A 22,960-nucleotide genomic window follows, 5' to 3' on the forward strand; every position below is an offset into this window, starting at 1 on the left:
TCCATCTCCCTGAACTCATTAACGACTAACAGATTGAATGCATCAATGCATGTTTTCTAGCAGGACACATTTGTCAGTGACTCTGGTGTGCATGCCCTGTACTGAACACGTTATAGGTTTCAAACATAAGCAGGTCGTGTACTGTCTTAGCACACTTGCTGAAGGCTCAGATGTGGTAGCATGAACAGACCTCCCCTAACTGACTTTCATACAGTCCTTTGGGACTCTGAGCCTTTGCTGAGCTTTCACTCACAGGGGTAAGAATGTTGCATGCTTAGGAAGTGCTCTGGGGTGTTTTTTTTTTTGTTTTTTTTTTGTTTTTTTTGTTTTTTTTTTTTTTAGTTCCTGCACAGAATCCTGATTCCTAGAAATTTTCAAGTGGATGATATTCATTGTCTCGGTTTGGGCTGGGATAACAAAGTGCCACACATTGACTGGGTCATAAACCAACCACTGTATTCCTCATTGTTCTGAAACCTCAGAGTCTATGAGGATCAGTTCTAGTGAGAGCCATCTGACTTCCAGATGGGTGGGCCAGAGCAAGAGAGCTCTCTGGAGTCCGTCCCTCTAGAAGGATACTAATCCCAGTGACAGCTTCACGCTCACATCTAACTTCTTCCTGAAAGCTCTGACTGCTAATCCTACCATCTTGAGGGTTAGGGGTTGGATTCCAGGGCTGGGGGCGTGGGTGGGGATTCACATCCAACTTCAAGTTCACAGAGTCAGTTATCAGGCTAGTTAGTATTTAGCGCTAGGAGCCTCTGAAAATGACCTTGCCTTGAAGCTTAAGTGGGGGAGAAATTGAAACAGTATTGTTATGTAGTTTGATACAGTTAACCTAGATTGGGAATAAAAAAGTGTGTGTTGGGGGGGGCGGTGAGACAGGGGAATGTTAGGAGGACTTTGAAAGAAAATAACTATCTAGGTATACAAAGTATCTGCTTGTGCTTTCTTTCTGTTGTCAGTTTAAGAACTAGGAGAAAAGCTATTTGGATTTGACACTAAGATTTGTGAGCAAGAGAAAATAGGAATTTCAAGGGTAGGACATACAGGGAAATGGCTCAGGGCTAAAAGCACTTAGTGCTAAGGATTCGGGTTTAGTTGCCAGCAACCCCATGGGAGCTCACAGCTGTCTGCAACCCCAGTTCCAGGGATCTCACACCCTCTTCTGGTTTCCTTCAGTCCAAGGCACACTATGTGGTGCACAAACATGCATGCAGGCAAAACACTCAAATAAAATACAGGGTTTTATTATTTCAAGTGGAAAACAAGTGCTGGACAGGGAAAAGAGCAGATACTGGGCAAAATTTGGAAAGCAGGCAATTGTCTGCTTTCTGTATTAACTGGTAGAGCTGGGATTAGGATATCCAGGCCTTTCCAATTAACTCCTTCCTGTGGGTCAAACACTGGCTGCTTTGGTTTTGCCAGAGCAACCAGGAGGGGTGTGTGGGTGGGTGTGGGGTGGGGGGGGCTGTTTTCCATATCCAGAGTTACATCTAATCTCAGGCTAGGCCTCTAAATGGATAAAAAAGATTGGAAGATCTGACAATCCAGTCTCCCAAGGACAGGGAGCAAATAATGCTGCTCGAGCCCTTCCAGATGCATTCTTTACAATCTAGAATGTTAAGTGATGCAAACACAGACAATAGGGCAAATACTTTCGTATCCCATACCTAAGACTGCTGCTTGCAATATTTCCAAAGACAGGCCATGAAATGTGATTGGGGTCTGAATGCAGTGAACTAAGGATAGGTCATTAGAGGCCCACCAAGAGCCAAATTGTTTTCTAGCCTGCCCTCCCTGGCATTCATGAGGAGTTGAGTGAGGAACTGGCTGCGCATCAAGCAGTGCACACACGGTTTGCACATGACCCAGTTACAGGCATTCTGCCTGCTGTAGTTAAACCCAGTGCTCTTTGCTTCAAGAGTCCTGCTGAGCTGCTGCTTCTATAGCCATTCACTCAACAGGAATTCCTAGAATGAGGCCCGTGGCTCAACATCGTGACTAGGCAGGAAGGGGAGGGCAGGCAGGAAGGATTTCCTTTTGGTCCTACTACTGCACCGTCCAGGCACAAAGCTCTCAAGCTGGAAAAAGGGGTCACATTAAGGTGAAGACCTAGAATTCCCAGCCAGACTAAGACTCCACCTCTGGGAGTCTCTTTAACCCAGAGCCATAATAACTAAAGACACTAAAAGATAAATCTTTTTAATCCACATTCGATTTTCAGTGTCTGAGTTGTAATTCTAGAGGGAGGTTTATTCTGCCATATCAGGAGGACTCACAAGGTAGTAAAAAACCAGACTCTAACAAGTTGTCCTTGGACCTCATTACATGTACACTGTGGCACATGCATGGCATCCCTTTCCCCCATAGTAAATTAATTGAAAAAAAAAAAAACCATAGAGATGGCTCAAAACCTTGAATTTCCATTATGGGTTCCAAACAGAGAACCTGGCGCTGAAAAGATGGCTCAATGGCTAAGAGTACTGGCTGCTCTTCCGGGAACCTATTCAGTTTGAAGCAATTTACAAGCACCTGTAACTCTGGCTATAGGGGACCCAACACTGGACCCTGGTCCCCCTGCATGCATATGGTGCATATACTCACCTACACTCAAGCACATGTAAATAAAAACAAAAGACACGACAGCAACAATCATCAGAAGCAAAAGCAACAGAAAACTGAAGTAACCAATGTGCCATCAAAGTGGCATATTATTTCAAAAACTGGTGCCAAATGCAGCAGGTCAAAAACTATGCAAAGGCTTTGGCATCTGTACTGGCTGGCTTTATGTCAACTTGACCCAAGCTAAAGTCATCAGAAAGGAGGAAACCTCAATTAAGAAAATGCCATCTTAAGATCCTGCTGTAGACAGCATCTTGTAGGCCAGTGGCTCTCAACCTTTCCAAGGCAAGCCTTTTAACACAGGTCTTCAATGCTTAGTGACCCCTAATCATAGAAATATTTCACTGCCACTTTTTGTAATGTGAATATCTGATATGTGATATGATATGTGGTGCTGGTACGGCTTGTGATCCACAGGTTGAGAACCACTGCTGTGGTTTGGTTGTTTTTCCTTGGTTAGTGATTGATGGGGGAGGGCCTAGCCCATTATGGGTGCTGGGTTCTAAAAGAAATCAGGCTAAACCAGCCATGAGGAGCAAGGGAATATGCAGTACTAGTTCTCTGCACCATCAGTTCCTGCCCCTGGGTTCCTGCCCTGCCTTGACTTCCATTCTTGATGAGGAAGAATAAGCTGATTAAACCCTTTCCCCCCAAGTTGTTTTGGTCATGGTGTTTCCTCACAGGAATAATAACCCTGACTAAGACACCCTTTGACATGGATGTACCACGAATGATTTGAATTCAGTCTAGCAGTAATGAGGTAAGCAAGGTGTGGTAGTTTGAATGAAAATGGCCTCCATTGACTCATGTATTTAGATGCTTGGTCCCTAGTTGTGAAAGGGCAGCATAAATCCCATTTGTCTCTATTTAAAGATCAGACCTTAGAAGGCCAAAAGACACCAGAGTTAGAAATAGACCAAAAGTCTCAGAAACTAAGTCGTAAGACACCGACTCTAAGAACAGATCCTAAAATCTAGAACAAGACATAAACACCTCTCCCAAAGAACAGCTTAGAGATAACCACAAAAATGGAGAAATATCTTATCTCAAAATGGACCGCCTACACTTGCACAGACCTGTTTCATCATATGGTTAAACATTCATGACGTGAGAATGTAGACCACTGACCACCTGTGACTCCCTAACACCCACCAGTAAAATTTTAGATTACCTAATCCTTCTAGAGAGTTCCTGATTCCCTATAAAAAGGCCTGTGTGCCTTTGTCAGGGGTTGCCATTTAGGAGAATGATTGACCCCCACATGTTGGTTGTTTCTGCAGAATAAACGCTTTTTGGTTTTACTTACTGTCTGAGTCTGGGTTCTTCCTTTAGCAATTTTCAGACCCTTACATTTGCTGAATGGGCTGGGAAGTGCTGGGGTCCCCTTGACTCAATAGTAGAGCATTTTTTTTGGAGAGCAATTGACTCTCCACAGGTCAGTGAGTTGGGACACACCTCTGTGTACTGTGTGTCTTACCTTTGTCTTGTTCTGAGTAGACCTCTGCCTTGTTCAGTGTGGGTGATTTCTTTTGTCTGCATAACCTAGAGGCCAACCTTCTGTCTGGGGAGGGGATGTCAGAGGACGCTCCCCAGGCTGCCTCAGTTGGAGACAGAGAGCTCCATTCTGACATCTGATGCAGTCTTGGTGGAAGCTAACAGGTTCCCAGCAGGTGGAGCCCCTCAGGGATGGGCCACGTTGCTGTACCCTTCAGTTGGAGACAGGACCCTCTGATTAGCAGAGCCCATTTTGGGGAATAGGTTGCCATAGGCTTCCTTCTGGTTTCTTTTCTGATGGGCAGAGCCCTTTTAGGGGGAATAGCTCCATCACCTTCCTTTTAGTTTCTTTTCCTGAACCCCTGTAGGTTTGTTTTCATATTTGTGTTTTATTTGCTTTTTTATTTTCTAGTCCAATCACACTTCAAGGACTTTCAAAATCCTGCCTGGGAATTTGGGCTTAACTCTACAGTCTGGGACTCTACAGTTTTTTTTGTTTTGTTTTTTGTTTTGTTTTGTTTTTTTTGTTTTTTTTTTGTTTTTTTTTAAAATAGGAATAAATGGCCAGCTTTCAGTGTGGGATGGCCAGAAGGAGACACTTTCCACTCCTATCTACTTGGTTAAAGATATTGTGTATGGAAATCCTGGGTACCCTGACCAGGTTCTGTTGTACAAAACTGTTTGACAACATCCTAAGGCCTCTCCTACCTCCTACCCCATTGATATCTTACAGGTCAAGGAGATGGAGCAGCCCCCCCCCCCCATTCCTTCCTGCCTTATTACGGTGCACGCCCATCCCTTGCAAATGGCAGGAGCCTATACAGGGCCCTGGGGAAGCGAGAGGGAACATGTTAGCCCTCTCCCACACAAGCACACACAACAGATTCCACCATAGTTACACTGCCCTTGCAGGCGATTGGCCCCCGTGACGAGCAAGGCAGACAGTACTAAAGGTCTATACAACTAGAAGATGCAAAATCCTGAAACCCTCTGCCCTCATAGACATATCAGACTTTATAATGGTGACGCACAAGACCACTTGAGATGATTGCCAACAGCTCTTACAGGTGGCAGCCCAGCAACTGGTGCAAATGGCCCGCCTACCACTGTACAAGCCAACATTGACACAGCTTTCCCTTTGGTCCGTCATGACTGAGATCCCAACAATGCTATGGGCAAAGAGAGGCTAAAACTCTTTCGACAGATTTTTATGAGAGGTCTCCAGGAGGCTGCTAGAAGGCCCACACATTTGTCTAAAATAAGACAAATTACGCAAGGTCAGGAGAGTCCAAGGACATTTCCCGAGAGGTTACTAGAAGCCTACCGTACCTATGTACCTTAGACCCAGAGACGAGAAAATCAGTCTAGTGTAAACACGACAGTCCCTGAAAACTCCAAAGGCTAAAGAGATGTGAAGATAAACACATGACTGAGCTCCTGACCAGCAAGAAAAATCCTTACCAACAGGGAGGCGCCAGAGGAGAGGTGGACTAGGGCACTCCCCAAGGTACACTAACAGCAGAAGAGACCTTGTCACACAAGGATGGACAGCTTGCCTAAGTATTGTGGCAGCTGCTGCTTTCCTGGTCAGGGACACAGATAAAATTATCACGGGACAAGAACTGATTATAACCACCCCTCACGCCACCAAGGGAGTTCTCAAAAACACCGAGATTGCCGGATATCTAATGCCTGGTTGGGACATTATCAGTCCCTGCTCCTAAACCCACCCCACATTAAATACCACCCTGCCTCCACCTTACACCTGACTCCTCTTCTCTGAGCCTCCTCAACAGCGCTGAGCCACGCCCAGAGCCTAAGGCCAGACCTGACAGACTGTCCTCTGGCCTGATGCAGACATGATCTACTTCACAGAGGAGAACAGCGTCATTCAAGGAGGAACCGGGCATGAGGGAGAGATGGCGGTGGCTCCTGAGTGTAGTATGGGCCTCACCTCTACCTCCTGAGACTTCTGCTCAAAAAACTAAATTATTTGCCTTGACTCAGGCCCTGAAACTGTCAAAGAACAAAATTGCTAACATCTACACAGACAGCCGATATGCCTCTATATATAAAGAAAGGGAATTGCTCACTACAGAGAAAAAGACTATCAAAAATAAAGACAGATTATGGGCCTGTTAGAGATACTATGGCTACCCCAAAGGTAGTGATCATCCACTGTCCAACAATAAATGTTCTAGTTAAACTCATATTAAAATGAATCTCTGTGGTCCATTTGATGATTCTTAATATAAGCCCACTGAGACACCTCAATGATTTGAGATGGGCCTTTCTCAAGGGGGGAATGAAAGGGCGACATAAACTCCGATAGTCTCCATTTTAAGGACCAGACCTGATTTCACAAAGGGCCATAAGACAGCAGTTTCAGTGTCTTATGCTGTCACAAGTGTCATAAGTCCTAGAAACTAAGTCGTAAGACACCAGCTCTAAGAACAGACCCTAAAATCTAGAACAAGACATAAACACCCCTCCTAAAGAACAGCTTAGAGATAACCACAAAAATGGAGAAATATCTTATCTCAAAATGGACCACCTACACTTGCACAGACCTATTTCATCATATGGTTAATCATTCATGACGTAAGAATGTAGACCACTGACCACCTGTGACTCCCTAACACCCACCAGTAAAATTTTAGATTACCTAATCCTTCTAGAGAGTTCCTGATTCCCTATAAAAAGGCCTGTGTGCCTTTGTCAGGGGTTGCCATTTAGGAGAATGATGGACCCTCACATGTTGGTTGTTTCTGCGGAATAAATGCTCTTTGTTTCTACTTACTGTCTGTCTTAGTTAGGGTTTTATTGCTGTGAACAGACACCATGACCAAGGCAACTCTTATAAGGCCAACATTTAATTGGGGCTGGCTTACAGGTTCAGAGGTTCAGTCCATTATCATTAAGGCGGAACATGGCAGCATCCAGGCAGGCATGGTGCAGGAGGAGCTGAGAGTTCTACGTCTTCATCTGAAGGCTGCTAGCAGAATACTGGCTTCCAGGCAGCTAGGATGAGGGTCTTAAAGTCCACACCCACGGTGACACACCTACTCCAACAGGGCCACAGGAATAGTGCTGCTCCCTGGGCTGAGCATATACAAGCCATCTTACTGAGTGTGGGTTCTTCCATGATTTTCAGACCCTTACAGTTTGTGGAACTGTTTTGGGAAGGAGAAGATGTGGCCTTGTTGGAGGATGTGTGTCACTCAGCATGGTCTTGGAGGTTTCAAAAACCCATGCCAGACCCAATCCCTCTCTCTCTGCCTCCATCTTGTGGATAGGATGTAAACTCTTGGCACTCCAGTGCCATGCCTGCCTACTGCCATGCTTTCTGTCATGATTATCATGGACTAACCCTCTGGAACTATAAGCAAACACCTGATTAACTTTCTTCAGGGCTACTCATCTATATCCATCGTTCTTCTCATTTTACCATTTGATTGCTGACACTGCTCAGCCCTGAATACAATCAAGTAGGAAGTCTGCCCATCACATTATTCTGTGGGAGGTGCTTCTGGGGCTCTTGTAATGAGTAGGGATTAGTTAGCAAGTAATGACCAAGGCTGGGGCATAAATGGCCCGGCTTGATATAAGGCTAGGGGCCGTGAGATACTTTGTGTCCGGGAAGTAGTTATGAAAGACAGCCGTCGGAGCCAGCAAGATGGCATGATGGTAGAAAGCAACTGCCACGTACGTGGGACGACACTGAACCACATTCTTGGTGTGGTCCCCAGAACCAACATCAAGGTAGAGGAGCGAACTGACTCCACAGACCGTCCTCTAACTCCCATACATAAACCACAGGGCACAAGAGCAAGCAAAAGCAATAGCTAAAAAAGAAAAGGCATTTGTGTGAAATGTGCTTTCTGAACAAATTCTATTTTATACAATAATATCAATTTTTTTCTTATTTCTTTTCTTTTTTTAGGGCAAACATTAAGTAGCAATTAGGAGTTATGTTGGTTAGAGCTGCTGCCCTGTAGCTCCTCCAGCAGCCATGACTTCACTGGCACTGCCTGGTGAGCTAGGTTTCCAGTGCCAGGCACTGCCTGCCTCCTGTTAAGAGGGTGCAGTTAGTGGGTCAGGGGTCTGCTGGAGAGACATGCCACTGCCGCAGCCGTGTGCCACGCGGGTCATTGCTGTGGATCACGGCTGGGTAAGGCTGCTGGGTGGGCATGTCCTTTGGGAGCTTGACTGACACCTTCTGGAACCATGAAAGCCGGTCCTCGGGGAGGAGGCTTCCAGGTTCGTTTCGGCTCAGGAGCCTCTGGGCCTGGTGTCCGATGGCTGACCATGTGCAACAACTGGTCTGAAGTACGTTGTGTTTTCAGCAGTAGACGCTGACCTTTCACCTCTAGAGGACAACTTGGAAATCATGTCTATATTTGAAAATCAGAATGACCCGACCTACTACAAGCCCATGGTGCTACGCATCCTTCGTGTGTACAGAGGAATGGCACACTGTGGGAGCCACAGGCTCTTCAGGTGGCTTCGGATTGTTTGTTTGAAATATGACCCATCACCATACAGCATGGGCTAGCCTGGAACTCAGTGTAGCTGAGGATGACTTTCAACTTCTTGACCTTCCTGCCTACTGGGCTTATGGGCTGGGAAGGTCAACTCCTACCTTCAGCCCAACGGCATCCATCGTTAAAGCCGCTTTAATGATAAAGCACCCAGCACTAACAACACTCATTCAAGTGCCATGTCCTTTGTATTGTAAGCACCATAACAACTTTACAAACTGAATCAAATCATGTGGTTCAAAGAGATGCTGACCAGGACTGTCATTTTTTTTTTTTTTTTTTTTTTGGTTCTTTTTTTTCGGAGCTGGGGACCGAACCCAGGGCCTTGCGCTTCCTAGGCAAGCGCTCTACCACTGAGCTAAATCCCCAACCCCCAGGACTGTCATTTTAAACAAACTTTCCCAAAGAAATATCACATTTTCAAAAATATAACTAACTGCTAACTTCATTCTAATAGTTTTGTAGGGTTATTTTTTAAAGGTTTGTTTGTTTGTTTGTTTGTTTATATAAGTACACTGTATCTGTTTTCAGACACACCATAAGAGGGCATCAGATCTCATTATAGATGGTTGTGAGCCACCATGTGGTTGCTGGGATGTGAACTCAGGACCTCTGGAAGAGCAGTCAGTGCTCTTAACCACTGAGACACCTCTCCAGCCCCATAAAGTTTATTTTAATTCTAAAAAATATAAATAAAACACAGAATCAAAACTTGGTTCTCTTTAAATCTTTTATTTCTTCAGTAAGCCAAGCTAGTTCTTCATGCCTAAAATATGACAAACTAGAACAGTTTTTAAAAAGATGGTTTAACAGTTTCTTGCTAATCTTTGTTCATGAAAATAAGCAACTCAGCCATTAGCAGTGAGCTCATTCGCTGTGCCGGTGTACAGACATCTACACGCTAAGGCCTTGGCATGTATGACGATACGGTTTTGCGTTGCTAACCAGGGCAAAGGTGCATCTTCAGCTTAGTGTGATCTTAATACTTTGGAGTTGCTGCATTGTATCTGCAGATGAGAAGCAGACCTATCACAATCACCTCTCAAAGCCGCGAGTCGCGTTTCTGATACTTGGGTTGAGCACAAGTGCATGATGTTATTAAACAAGCAAGCCATAGAGTGTTAACTGGAATAGCAGTTAGAGCAGGTTTTGATGGGGACTGAAAGAGTCAGTTGGGGAGGATGAGGTAGTAGCTACTCCTTAAGAAGTAATTTTAATAATTTGAAATCTCACAAAAACTTACTAGAAAAGGAGATAACATTTGACAGAGATGAAAACAGTTCTCAGATCTGTCTCTAGGCAGCAGACCAGCACGCTTTCTAGCTACAGATGTGGGCCTTCCAAGTATGCTTGGTAAGGACCAGCCAGCCAACCATGCAACAGTGCTAAGAGTACATGTTTGTGTTGGTGAGGCTGAAGAGATTAATGTACTCATGACTCCTCCATTGCAAAGGCTTCCTAATCCTACCTAACAGTACCTTGACGTCCATCAGTGAGTTCTGAGTATAACTCCTACCCATCTCTACAGTCACCAGATCTATGCACCTACAATATAACAAGCTAAATTGCTTTTAAAAGATGGTTGCCCTTTACTTGAGGTTGAATCCTTGTCATCAGTAACACTTAGTTAAACTTCTTCCAAACAGTAAAAACTAAGACATAAATTAGCATTTAAAATCAAATTCTAGTTTATCTATGGAACTTGGAGAGACCAACAAAAATGTGCCTAGGCTAATGCCACTGTGAACATAGAAGGTTTTACATATACAAGTTTTTTTCCCACAAAAATCTGCTTTAAAGTGATTCACTACTGAGCAAATGCCAAAATGTTGCATTTTAAATTTAAGTTGTTACAAAAACATTAAAAGGGGTATATAGAGCAGGTACAAAATCTTGTTCACTAAAACAAAGAAATAAATTGTTATAGAATGTTACAGTCCTCCAAAAGCAGCAGAAAAACCCTTAGTCGTGTGTGTGTGTGTGTGTGTGTGTGTGTGTGTGTGTGTGTGTGTGTGTGTGAGAGAGAGAGAGAGAGAGAGAGAGAGAGAGAGAGAGAGAGAGAGAGAGAGAGAGTGTATGTGTGTGTATGCTATGTATATCAGCATTGTTGTGGTCTCACCATTTCCTACCATCACTGCTCTATCTGGAACACCATCCATTAAAGTGAGACTAACAATGTGTGACCTGGTGCTTGGTAAGGGCAGTCGGCCTCCCTGCTACGGAAGGCGAAGCAGGTGTGGCCCACATGCTCCAGTGCTGAGCACTGAACCAGACAGATCTCTCTGTGGTCAGGGAAAATTCATATTTTAAGAAAAGCGTGTCATTGAATATAAAAGGTATTTACTAAAGGCATACTGACAAGACCAGCAATGAAAGGCTATGACTATGAAATATCACACACTTTGTTCTACAAAAGAACAGCCTCTAGGTTGACAGGAAAATATTCTAGTTTTTCATAGTCAACTATTTCACATCTGTGGGTCACTAGCAAGTCCATGAGGATTAACAGACCTTCAAACATGAGACTGAAGACTGGTGCTTCCAGGACTCAGCTAAAGCAAGCCAAGGACATTCACTAACATTAAGGCAGTAGCTGTGACCAATGTGTGATTAGTTTCTTTCTTGTTTGTATTTGGTTTCTCTAATCATTTCTTCCTTACTCTAAGCATTCTATTAATACAATAAATACACAACGACAGCACACACACTAACAGTATCATTTCAAACACTGCTCTAACACACCCTGGTCTTCAAGCTGGGAATGTTGCTCCCTGATCCATAAACACATGCTTTTGTTAATGATGCAAATGATCTGGATCCAAACCAGTCACAAGTCACAAGACTCGAAGCTGTTAAAGCCTCTCTCTTGCCTCAGAATCCTTAAGGGTATTTTACCAGACTGCATATAAACATGAAACAGACGCTTCTAAAGTGAACCCCTCATTCATGGGGTGAAACGGTTTGGAATAGATAATCAGACTTAGGGAGAAGCGTCGTTAGTCAAGCAAGAGCTGCACTGATACAAGCTGCTCATGCTCCTCATCAAGACTACACCAGCTTCTCCATGAAAACAAATTTCAAGTTTTTTTCATTTGGAGTGGAACACTCACATAAGCAAGTGCTGACTCGTGTTACAGACAGTCTAAAGCAGACAGAAGCATGAGGCGCTTAAGTTTACAAGGTAAAGCACCTTAACGCTTACAATAACTGAAACTCATATAGATTAAGAACTATATAGTGAGCGTCTTGGTTTCAACATGGATTACCACCACTGCTGCTTTGTCAGCACAACAGCTGAATTCCTATATCGAAGAAACATTCATGCATACACCTTTCTCTATGAAATAGACATATGGCTCCTATAAATATGCCACTGCATGAAACACTGATTTTACATCAAAGTGTCTTTTGATAACAATTTGCACTGAATAACAATAAATTATACTCATTGCTGTATAAATTGTTGGAAAAGTATGACAGATGTTTGCAAATAGTTATAGTAGTACAGAAAAATACATCGTTAAAACAGGACCAACAGATGAACAATGTATATCATAAAAAAAGGTTTTACAACCAAGCAGTACGAACATTCGGGGGTTTCGGTCTTAGCAAAAAGCCACTGGATGTGTCCAACACTGATCGATCAGTCTTACAACTGAGACCACTGGTTGCACTGGATGTCCTGGAAGCTCCTCCTGAACATAATACACAAAGACAAAAAGTGGTCAAATATTTGAATCAAGTGCACAAGACTTTATCCGGTAAAGTTCATTTCCTAATATTAAGTCCAGACTGGCTTTCCCTCCTCATCCCAGATGGTCTAATACTCTAGTGAATGATTCTCACAGACTTGTGCTTTCCGATTCCTGGTGGGGCTTAAAGCTACTACTATGAGTCAGGTGAAAAGGCCGGCACAACCATTCATATGCCTACTTGACCAGTATTTTGCTATTCTTAAGGCATGATACTAAGTATCAGTTACCAGAATAAGACTGTATCTTAAGTCACTATAAATACATGTTTTAAAATGAGTGATGACCAGTCAATAGCTAAGTCACATGAGCACTGACAGATTATAGCCCTACCAGAGTTTCCATGTTCCTTTAGTAATGGCTTACATTTTTAAGAAAAAGTAGTTTAGACTCCATCAGCTTCTGTTTCTGAGCTTCTGAATGTTGTTGTATACCCAGCATTAAACTCTTACATCTCTAGGGTAGAGAAGTGGCTAAGCCTTTAACATTTTGCAAATGTTACAAGGGGACAAGGTATTAACAAGAGAGTGTTTCAGCCACATCCAAGTAGCCTAGCGATGTGTTCTTTAAACACACATACTGACACTGAAAGACCCTCTTACAGGATCTGAGAAAGTACTGCTGTGTTCACTTGTTTTGTCTTTTGGTTTTCTCTCTGTGCTACTATTACTTATGTACATACATGTACACAGAGTATGAAATCTGAGTAAAATGTAAAAATGTGCCGGTGAGAAATAAAATGCATTCTAAATGTTAGCATTTTAAATCTCTATCATAAGAACATAAATTACACTTTTCATTTTTAGAAAAGATAAAGGACAACAATGGAGTAAAAAATAGTTTTTGATATTCTTACTCAGTGGGCTGTAATGGCCAAGAGTAGATCTCACTCGTCTGACGGACGGTGAAGGGTTGAGGTAACTGATATTCCGATGGTAGTCCATCAGCTGTTCAGAGCGTTTCATGCCAACTGTTGGCTTCACAGCTTCAAGCCGTTTCAATAAAGCCTTCATACAAAATATCAAAGTTAATACTAGATAAATACCAATGACTTCTAGAAACTCAAAATATTCTATAACCCGAAATTCACTAAGGGAAAACAGTGTAAGAAATTTTTCTTACCTGGGCTGAAGAAGAACTTATACCTACTAATTATATTCTAAATATCTGCCCATATACACACAGATAAGTGCAATCTTCTCCCCTCAACAAGGAAGCTTTGCTTTGCAACAGAAGAGACCATTACATAAAACCACGACCATTCAGAAAGCAGAGCTCTGGAGTCCAGGCCTAACAGGTACATCTACAAGGCAACTCAAGGCTCAGGGGACACTGCTGCAGATGGGTAGAAAGACCGAAAAGCAGAGACACTGTCTCCTATCTGTGTCATGGATAACAGACGGGACAACATGAGATGAACAACAATAATAAACACACCAACGTGAACAGGGGAAAGCCCTTGAGGCTTTACCCTAAACCAAAGTGAGCAACTTCAGGAAGCTGAGCATGGGCAAAGTAGTCTTCTCCTGGGCTATCCAATACAAATACAAATGGTGAGCCCTGAAAACACACACAGACACAGACACAGACACAGACACAGACACAGACACAGACACAGACACAGACACAGACACACACACACACAGACACACGCACACGCAGACACACATATATATTTCCTAATTTAATGAATTTATCTAGTTGGGCATATACCTTTCCTCTTTAAATTTTAAGAAAACTGCAGTGCTTATTTATCAGAGGTAAACACTAAAATAATGATGAATATTAAAATTTAAAATGATTTTCTAATTTAAAATGATTTTCTAATAAGTAACACACCAGTATCCTTACTGAACACTCTCTCGCTAAGTCTATTTTTGTCTCTCTGAGGAAAAGGGATACATATCATGTTTAAATGGTAACGAAGAAATCCATTCATTCATCCAACTCTCCATTCATCCATCCTTTAACAAGGAGATTTCAAAATTCAGGACTTAAATAAAACTTTGGTCACTGTTTGGGAAAGAGTCTTGATGTAACAAACCACAACTCAATCTTACCCTAATGGGTCTGCCAAGTATGCAGAAACGTGGGGAAAGAGAGAGGATCCAAGGCAACTGTCCAGATCCAGGGACTATAGCTTGTACTCTACACCAAGGGTAACACAGTGAAGACAGACACAAGCCTGCAAAGACTAGGAGGTGCTGGAGGAGGCTGCGGCAGGAGATAAAAGGTTTCCAGGTACAAAATCAACTTAGGTAGCAGGAATGCATTTTTAGTGTTCTGTATCATAGTAGAAAGACTATCATTTATTTAAAAAAAGTTATTGACTATGGGCTATTAGAGATCTGGCTCAAGGGTAAAGGCTAGACTTTTTACTAAAAATATAAAAAAATTATTGAGAATTTTTAAAGAACTGGAAGAGAGAAGTCTGAAGGTCTAGAATACAAAGAAATGTCTGTAAGGAGATGAAAGTACTACCTGTGCTAATTAATAATTACACACATGCTTACATGCCAACAATCACACGGACTAGGTGTACATAGTACTACCTATGCTAATTAATAATTACACACATGCTTACATGCCGACAACCACACAGACTAGGTGTACATAGGCTCTGTTTCTTAGCCAATTACTTGGCAGATATGTTAGAGCTAGAATTAAAGTAAAATAAAATATAGTAGCTATAACATTGCTTAAAATCTAATGAAGTAAGGATTTTTTACCAGTAATATTGTGTTGTATAATTTTCTAATTGGTTGACATATAACAGTATATCATCTTCAGATTAGGTTATAAATTATATGACAACTAGCAGTATCTTATATTTTCTACTCTTTTATATAAAATGAAAGACATTATGACTGTTTCATAGATCAAAATTATAGAATGGTTCTTTAAATTCCAAATTATGATTTATAAAACTATAGAATTGCCATTTAAATCAGACTCCAAGAATGAATTTTAAATTAATTTATCCAAAACTTTGGGAGGAGAAAGTTGTACTTTTTAATGTTTAAGGCAAAAAGTGTTCTTTTGTTATACATATACATTATAAGATGAACACAATTGTTCTATTCAACATATCTAACAGTTACCATTTGTGTATTTGTGTGTGTGTGTGTGTGTGTGTGTGTGTGTGTGTATATGCACCTGTATGTGTGTTATAAGTGAAAATTATAGTCCACTCTACTGTCTACCAGGTTTCAGGTATGCAAGCTCAGAAAGTTCTGGAGCCCTAATGGATAGCAATGACTACAGGTGAAAGGTCATTACAAAGTAACAAGTATCCAAAAGTCTGGACACTAGAGACAAGGGTCTCTCATGTTTTCCTCAGCTGGAGTAATAGTGAGTTATAGTCAGCTTCCTGTCTGCCACGGAAGGATGATAACCTCAGAAAGAGAAAAATAACATTAAGTGAACTATACGTTATTTCAAGATCTTAGTGTAAGGTTCTGGTCATCCAGCAAATTCAGAATTTTCACTGGTTGTTTTTAAGATCTGAAACTTTTAAGTTTATGAAACACTACTTCTGATTTAAAACTCTTATGGGGGGAGGGAGGGAGGCAGACAGACAGACTGCGAGAGACAGAGATACCTTAAAAAGCAAAATGATAAAAAAAATGGGTAAAAAATGTGGTACATTTACACAATGGAGTACTACTCAGCTATTAAAAACAAAGACTACATGAAATATTCTTAGGCAAATGGAACTAGAAAATATCTGCCTGAGTGAGGTAAGCCAGTCATAAAAGAACACACAGGATATGCACAAAAGCTTGGAATACCTAAGAAAAAATTCACAGGTCATATGAAGCCCAAGAAGAAGAAAGACAAAATGTGTATCTGTGTTCTTCCTTCTTAGAAGGGGGAATAAAATACTCACGGGAGGAAATACAGGGACAAAGAGTGGAGCAGGGACTGAAGAAAAGGTCATCCGGAGACTGCCCCACCTGGGGAATCCATCCCATATGCAGCCACCAAATCCAGTCACTATTGCTGATGCCAAGAAGTGTTTGCTGACAGACATCAGATATGGGTGTCTCCTGAGAGGCTCTGCCAGAGCCCTACTGATACAGATGAGGATGCTTGCAGCTAACTGTCAGACTGAGCCCGGGACCCCAATGGAGGAGTTAGAGAAAGGGCTGAAGGAGCTGAAGGAGTTTGCAAACTCATAGGAAGAACAACAATATCAACCAACCAGACCCCACCAAAGCTCATAAAGACCAAACAAACAACCAACGAGTACACATGGAGGGACCCATGGCTCTAGTCGCATGTGTAGCAGAAGATGGCATTGTCCAGCATCATAGGAGAAGCCCTTGGTCCTGTGATGTCTCAATTCTCCAATATAGGGGAATGCCAGGGAGTTGAGGTGGGAGTGGGAGCATCCTTATAGAAGCAGGGGGAAGAGGAGGGGCTATAGGAGAGGGGAAAGGGATAACATTTGAAATGTAAATACATAAAATACCCAAGAAAAAGAAAATTTTTAAAAAATTTAAAAATGAATTTCACTTAAGTTGTAGAGTCTGCTCCTGGGCACTTGGGGGAATCTTATTTCACCCCTAAACTGCTTCAAGCATGCCCTGCCCTTCTTACCGGAGGGAGGGAAAAAACCTGACACATGATTAGAAGACTGAAATAATCTCACTAGAAAACCAGTATCCTTACTGAACACCCTCTCGTTAAGTCTGTATTTGTCTCTCTGAGGAAAAGGGATACATATCATGTTTAAATGGTAATGAAGAAATCCACTCATTCATCCAACTCTCCATTCATCCATCCTTTAACAAGGAGATTTCAAAATTCAGGACTTAAATAAAACTTCGGTCATTGCTTGGGAAAGAGTCTCTATGAACAAGCACGCCCTCTGCTGGACAAAGCTGCACTTTATGATTTACACACATTTTCTATCCTCCTCCTTTCCTTATTGCTGCTGGAGACTGAATGAGCGACAACACTTTAATATCTCTTCTACACTCCCTTGATTTATTTGGATATAGTATCTAAAGAGAAGAATGCTAATACCTGCCCACTGAAAGAGATGATAGATACTGAAGTTCAGTAGGACATAACACTTTGCTTTGAATTCTAGGACTCCGTTTTAGAGCCTTTACCCCTGCACAGTACTTGTCTTTAATCATGCGGCTCTTGACATCCAACAAGTTAATATAAATACTGGAATATAAATGCTTTAATGATATGCCAAACAAGGACCTTGTTTGTTCATCTACCAGCCACAGACATAGCTACATGCATGCATGTTTGTGTGTGTGTGTGTGTATGTGTGTACACATGCATGTGCTTATATTACCACCAGCCAGCAAACAGATTAAAATGTGTATTAGCTCACACTGAAGAAAACTTAACGCCAAGATGGCTCTGTGACTAGGAGTTGGGGACAGGTGCGATAGCACTTGCACAAAGCTTGTGACCTGAGCTTGATCCCAGAACCTACATGGTCAAAGAAAAGAACTGACTCTTCAAGTTATCTTCTGTCTTCCCATCCACGGGGTGTGTGTGTGTGTGTGTGTGTGTGTGTGTGTGTGTGTGTGTGCGTGTGTGTGCACGCGCGCACGTGTGCACACATGTGTGTTTAAATAAACAGAAAAATAAGGGATTAGATATAAAATAAACATATAAAACAAAGACAGAAATAACCAGTTAGGAAACATGAAAACTATATACAATAGCACAAACATATAAAAATACACAAGTTTTAAACTCATCAAAAAGAGAAGTCAAGCTATCTATCTCATCACTAGTGCTGGTTACATTTTGGCAGTCAGGAGTCTGTGCGCTGGGGCTGTGGTTCTGATAGTTCAGTGACAGCATTTCCAAGACCTGGATTTGACCTCCAGCACCAATGAAAAATCAAACAAAATTAAATATAGCAACATCATATGTAGCTCTGATGTGTAATAAGTTACACTGGAGAAAATACCTGTTCACATGTTAATTATAATGTATATAGAGCAAAGAATAATAAAATATTGGTAGTTTCCCACTCCTAGAAAAATTTCATTTCTGAAGCCGTGTATGGTGCATACTTTTGATCCTACCACTCTGGGAAGCAGAGGCAGGTAGATCCCTGTGAGTTCCAGGCCAGGGACAGACAAACCTTATTTCAAAAAACAAAACAAAAAACCCAAATCATTCCTGGAGTTATAATGAGAGCTGTAAGTAGAAGAGGCTGACGGTCTTCATCTCTGAATATTCATATGAATATAATGCATATTCAGACACTAATGGCTGGCATTTTCCACCTGTAACTCCAGGAGCTTTAAAACTCTGTGCACACACCTCTGATGCCTGCACTGGGAAGGAGGAGCAAGAGGATTAGAAGTTTAAGGCTAGCTTCGGTTATACAGTGAGACTACATCTCAAAATCAAATCAAATCAACAACAAAAAGTGAAACAGGATTACTACTATCTCACCCAGCAATTCCAGTTTTAAACACTTGAAGGAGATGAAGGCTGTGACATGAATAGACAGTTTCATGTCAGTGTTCTTCTGTAACAGACAGGACATCAACTGCCTAGAGTGTCCACCAGCAAATGGAATAAGCAAACTGTTAAGGCACTTACAGTGGGATTTTACTCAGCTTTCAAAGTTTTGATACGGGCTGGAGAGATGGCTCAGTGGTTAAGAGCACTGACTGCTCTTCCAGAGGTTCTGAGTTCAATTCCCAGTAACCACATGGTGGCTCACAACCATCTGTAATGGGATCTGATGCCCTCTTCTGGTGTGTCTGAAGGCAGCAACAGTGAACTCATACATAATAAATAAATAAATCTTTGAAAAAGAGTTTTGATACAAGAAAGTTGGAGAAGCCGTTCACTAATGAAGAGCACTTGCTGCTCCCACAGAGGCCTTGGCTGGAGTCCTCGGCACCCTGTGCTGACTGACGGTCACCTGTAACTCTAGTTCCACTGATCCAGTGCCCTCTTCTGATTTCCATGGACACCAGGCATGAACGTGGTATACATTAATACATATATACATATAGACAAACACCCATAAGCATATAGAATAAATACATCCTAAATTATTTTTAAGTTTGATACATGCTACAATATGATGCATTTTGAAAACACATTGAGTGAAATAAGTCAGCTACAGAAAGAGAAGTATTGCACGCATCCACTCACATAAAATACCTAAAACCGACAAATTCATAAGACAAAAAGTCATTCAAGGACCAGAGGGAATTAGGAATTGGAAAATGTTCTAGTAAAACAAGATAGTAAAACTCAGTTCACTGTAATCATAAAGTAGGTATGGTATGCAAATTATAAAATTAAATTTAAGCTGTTTTTAAAAAAAAATCCAAACCAGATAACCTAACCCTGAATCTGTGCTCTGCCACCTGCTGTCTGACCTGACTGTACTGTGTCCTACTCAGTATCTGTCTCAGACACGCCGGGCCACACTACATGAGGATTAAATGACCTAACATCTGCAGAGAGGAGTAAGACTGCCAATTAAAAGAGGCTTCATGGCCTGAGACACCGCCGGAACCTGAAGGAACAGACCGGATAAACAGTTCTCTGCACCCAAATCCTGTGGGAGGGAGAGCTAAACCTTCAGAGAGGCAGACACGCCTGGGAAACCAAAAGAGACTGCACTCTGCACACATCTCTGACGCCAGAGGAAAACACCAAACGCCATCTGGAACCCTGGTGCACTGAAGCTCCCGGAAACGGCGGTGCAGATCTTCCTGGTTGCTGCCGCCACAGAGAGCTCGTGGGTAGCACCCCAAGAGCAAACTTGAGCCTTGGGACCACAGGTAAGACCAACTTTTCTGCTGCAAGTGACCTGCCTGGTGAACTCAAGACACAGGCCCACAGGAACAGCTGAAGACCTGTAGAGAGGAAAAACTACACGCCCGAAAGCAGAACACTCTGTCCCCATAACAGGCTAAAAGAAAACAGGAAAACAGGTCTACAGCACTCCTGACACACAGGCTTATAGGACAGTCTAGCCACGGTCAGAAATAGCAGAACAAAGTAACACTAGAGATAATCTGATGGCGAGAGGCAAGCGCAGGAACCCAAGCAACAGAAACCAAGACTACATGGCATCATCGGAGCCCAATTCTCCCACCAAAATAAACATGGAATATCCAAACACACCAGAAAAGCAAGATCTAGTTTCAAAATCGTATTTGATCATGATGCTGGAGGACTTCAAGAAAGACGTGGAGAACTCCCTTAGAGAACAAGTAGAAGCCTACAGAGAGGAATCGCAAAAATGCCTGAAAGAATTCCAGGAAATCATAAATAAACAAGTAGAAGCCCATAGAGAGGAGTCACAAAAATCCCTGAAAGAATTCCAGGAAAACACAATCAAACAGTTGAAGGAATTAAAAATGGAAATAGAAGCAATCAAGAAAGAACACATGGAAACAACCCTGGATATAGAAAACCAAAAGAAGAGACAAGGAGCTGTAGATAGAAGCTTCACCAACAGAATACAAGAGATGGAAGAGAGAATCTCAGGAGCAGAAGATTCCATAGAAATCATTGACTCAACTGTCAAAGATAATAATGTAAAGCGGAAAAAGCTACTGGTCCAAAACATACAGGAAATCTAGGACTCAATGAGAAGATCAAACCTAAGAATAATAGGTATAGAAGAGAGTGAAGACTCCAAGCTCAAAGGACAAGTAAATATCTTCAACAAAATCATAGAAGAAAACTTCCCTAACCTAAAAAAAAAGAGATATCCATAGGCATACAAGAAGCCTACAGAACTCCAAATAGATTGGACCAGAAAAGAAACACCTCCCGTCACATAATAGTCAAAACACCAAATGCACAAAATAAAGAAAGAATATTAAAAGCAGTAAGGGAAAAAGGTCAAGTAACATATAAAGGCAGACCTATCAGAATCACACCACACTTTTCGCCAGAAACTATGAAGGCCAGAAGATCCTGGACTGATGTCATACAGACCCTAAGAGAACACAAATGCCAGCCCAGGTTACTGTATCCTGCAAAACTCTCAATTAACATAGATGGAGAAACCAAGATATTCCATGACAAAACCAAATTTACACAATATCTTTCTACAAATCCAGCACTACAAAGGATAATAAATGGTAAAGCCCAACATAAGGAGGCAAGCTATACCCTAGAAGAAGCAAGAAACTAATCGTCTTGGCAACAAAACAATAAGAAAAGCACACAAACATAACCTCACATCCAAATATGAATATAAAGGGAAACAATAATCACTATTCCTTAATATCTCTCAACATCAATGGCCTCAACTCCTCAATAAAAAGACATAGATTAACAAACTGGATACGCAACGAGGACCCTGCATTCTGCTGCCTACAGGAAACACACCTCAGAGACAAAGACAGACACTACCTCAGAGTGAAAGGCTGGAAAACAACTTTCCAAGCAAATGGTCAGAAGAAGCAAGCTGGAGTAGCCATTCTAATATCAAATAAAATCAATTTTCAACTAAAAGTCATCAAAAAAGATAAGGAAGGACACTTCATATTCATCAAAGGAAAAATCCACCAAGATGAACTCTCAATCCTAAATATCTATGCCCCAAATACAAGGGCACCTACATACGTAAAAGAAACCTTACTAAAGCTCAAAACACACATTGCACCCCACACAATAATAGTAGGAGATTTCAACACCCCACTCTCATCAATGGACAGATCATGGAAACAGAAATTAAACAGAGACGTAGACAGACTAAGAGAAGTCATGAGCCAAATGGACTTAACAGATATTTATAGAACATTCTATCCTAAAGCAAAAGGATATACCTTCTTCTCAGCTCCTCATGGTACTTTCTCCAAAATTGACCATATAATTGGTCAAAAAACGGGCCTCAACAGGTACAGAAAGATAGAAATAATCCCATGCGTGCTATCGGGCCACCACGGCCTAAAACTGGTCTTCAATAACAATAAGGGAAGAATGTCCACATATACGTGGAAATTGAACAATGCTCTACTCAATGATAACCTGGTCAAGGAAGAAATAAAGAAAGAAATTGAAAACTTTTTAGAATTTAATGAAAATGACGGTACAACATACCCAAACTTATGGGACACAATGAAAGAAAGCTGTGCTAAGAGGAAAACTCATAGCGCTGAGTGCCTGCAGAAAGAAACAGGAAAGAGCATATGTCAGCAGCTTGACAGCACACCTAAAAGCTCTAGAACAAAAAGAAGCAAATACACCCAGGCAGGAAATAATCAAACTCAGGGCTGAAATCAACCAAGTAGAAACAAAAAGGACCATAGAAAGAATCAACAGAACCAAAAGTTGGTTCTTTGAGAAAATCAACAAGATAAACCCTTAGCCAGACTAACGAGAGGACACAGAGAGTGTTTCCAAATTAACAAAATCAGAAATGAAAAGGGAGACATAACTACAGATTCAGAGGAAATTCAAAAAAATCATCAGATCTTACTATAAAAACCTATATTCAACAAAACTTGAAAATCTGCAGGAAATGGACAATTTCCTAGACAGATACCAGGTACCGAAGTTAAATCAGGAACAGATAAA

General features: G+C 41.7%; 1 protein-coding gene across 5 annotated transcripts in view; it reads right to left on the minus strand.

The window, feature by feature from the left end:
* Positions 1-9,376: 9,376 nt before the first annotated feature.
* Cfap97 (cilia and flagella associated protein 97) overlaps positions 9,377-22,960 on the minus strand; it is a 49,083-nt gene continuing 35,499 nt past the window's right edge. For 4 of the 5 annotated variants that reach the window (XM_008771264.4, XM_063275426.1, XM_063275425.1 and 1 more), the window contains 3 exons: positions 13,269-13,419; positions 12,249-12,355; positions 9,377-9,667 (listed from right to left, as the gene is read on the minus strand). In XM_008771264.4, coding sequence (XP_008769486.1) covers positions 9,629-9,667; positions 12,249-12,355; positions 13,269-13,419 — 297 coding nt within the window. In that variant the 3' untranslated portion in view covers positions 9,377-9,628. Of the gene's footprint in view, positions 12,356-13,268; positions 13,420-22,960 lie in introns of all 5 variants that reach the window. The other variant, XM_063275427.1, reaches the window with a different exon arrangement.

This window comes from Rattus norvegicus, chromosome 16 (genome assembly GCF_036323735.1).
Source record: "Rattus norvegicus strain BN/NHsdMcwi chromosome 16, GRCr8, whole genome shotgun sequence".
NCBI lineage: Eukaryota > Metazoa > Chordata > Mammalia > Rodentia > Muridae > Rattus > Rattus norvegicus.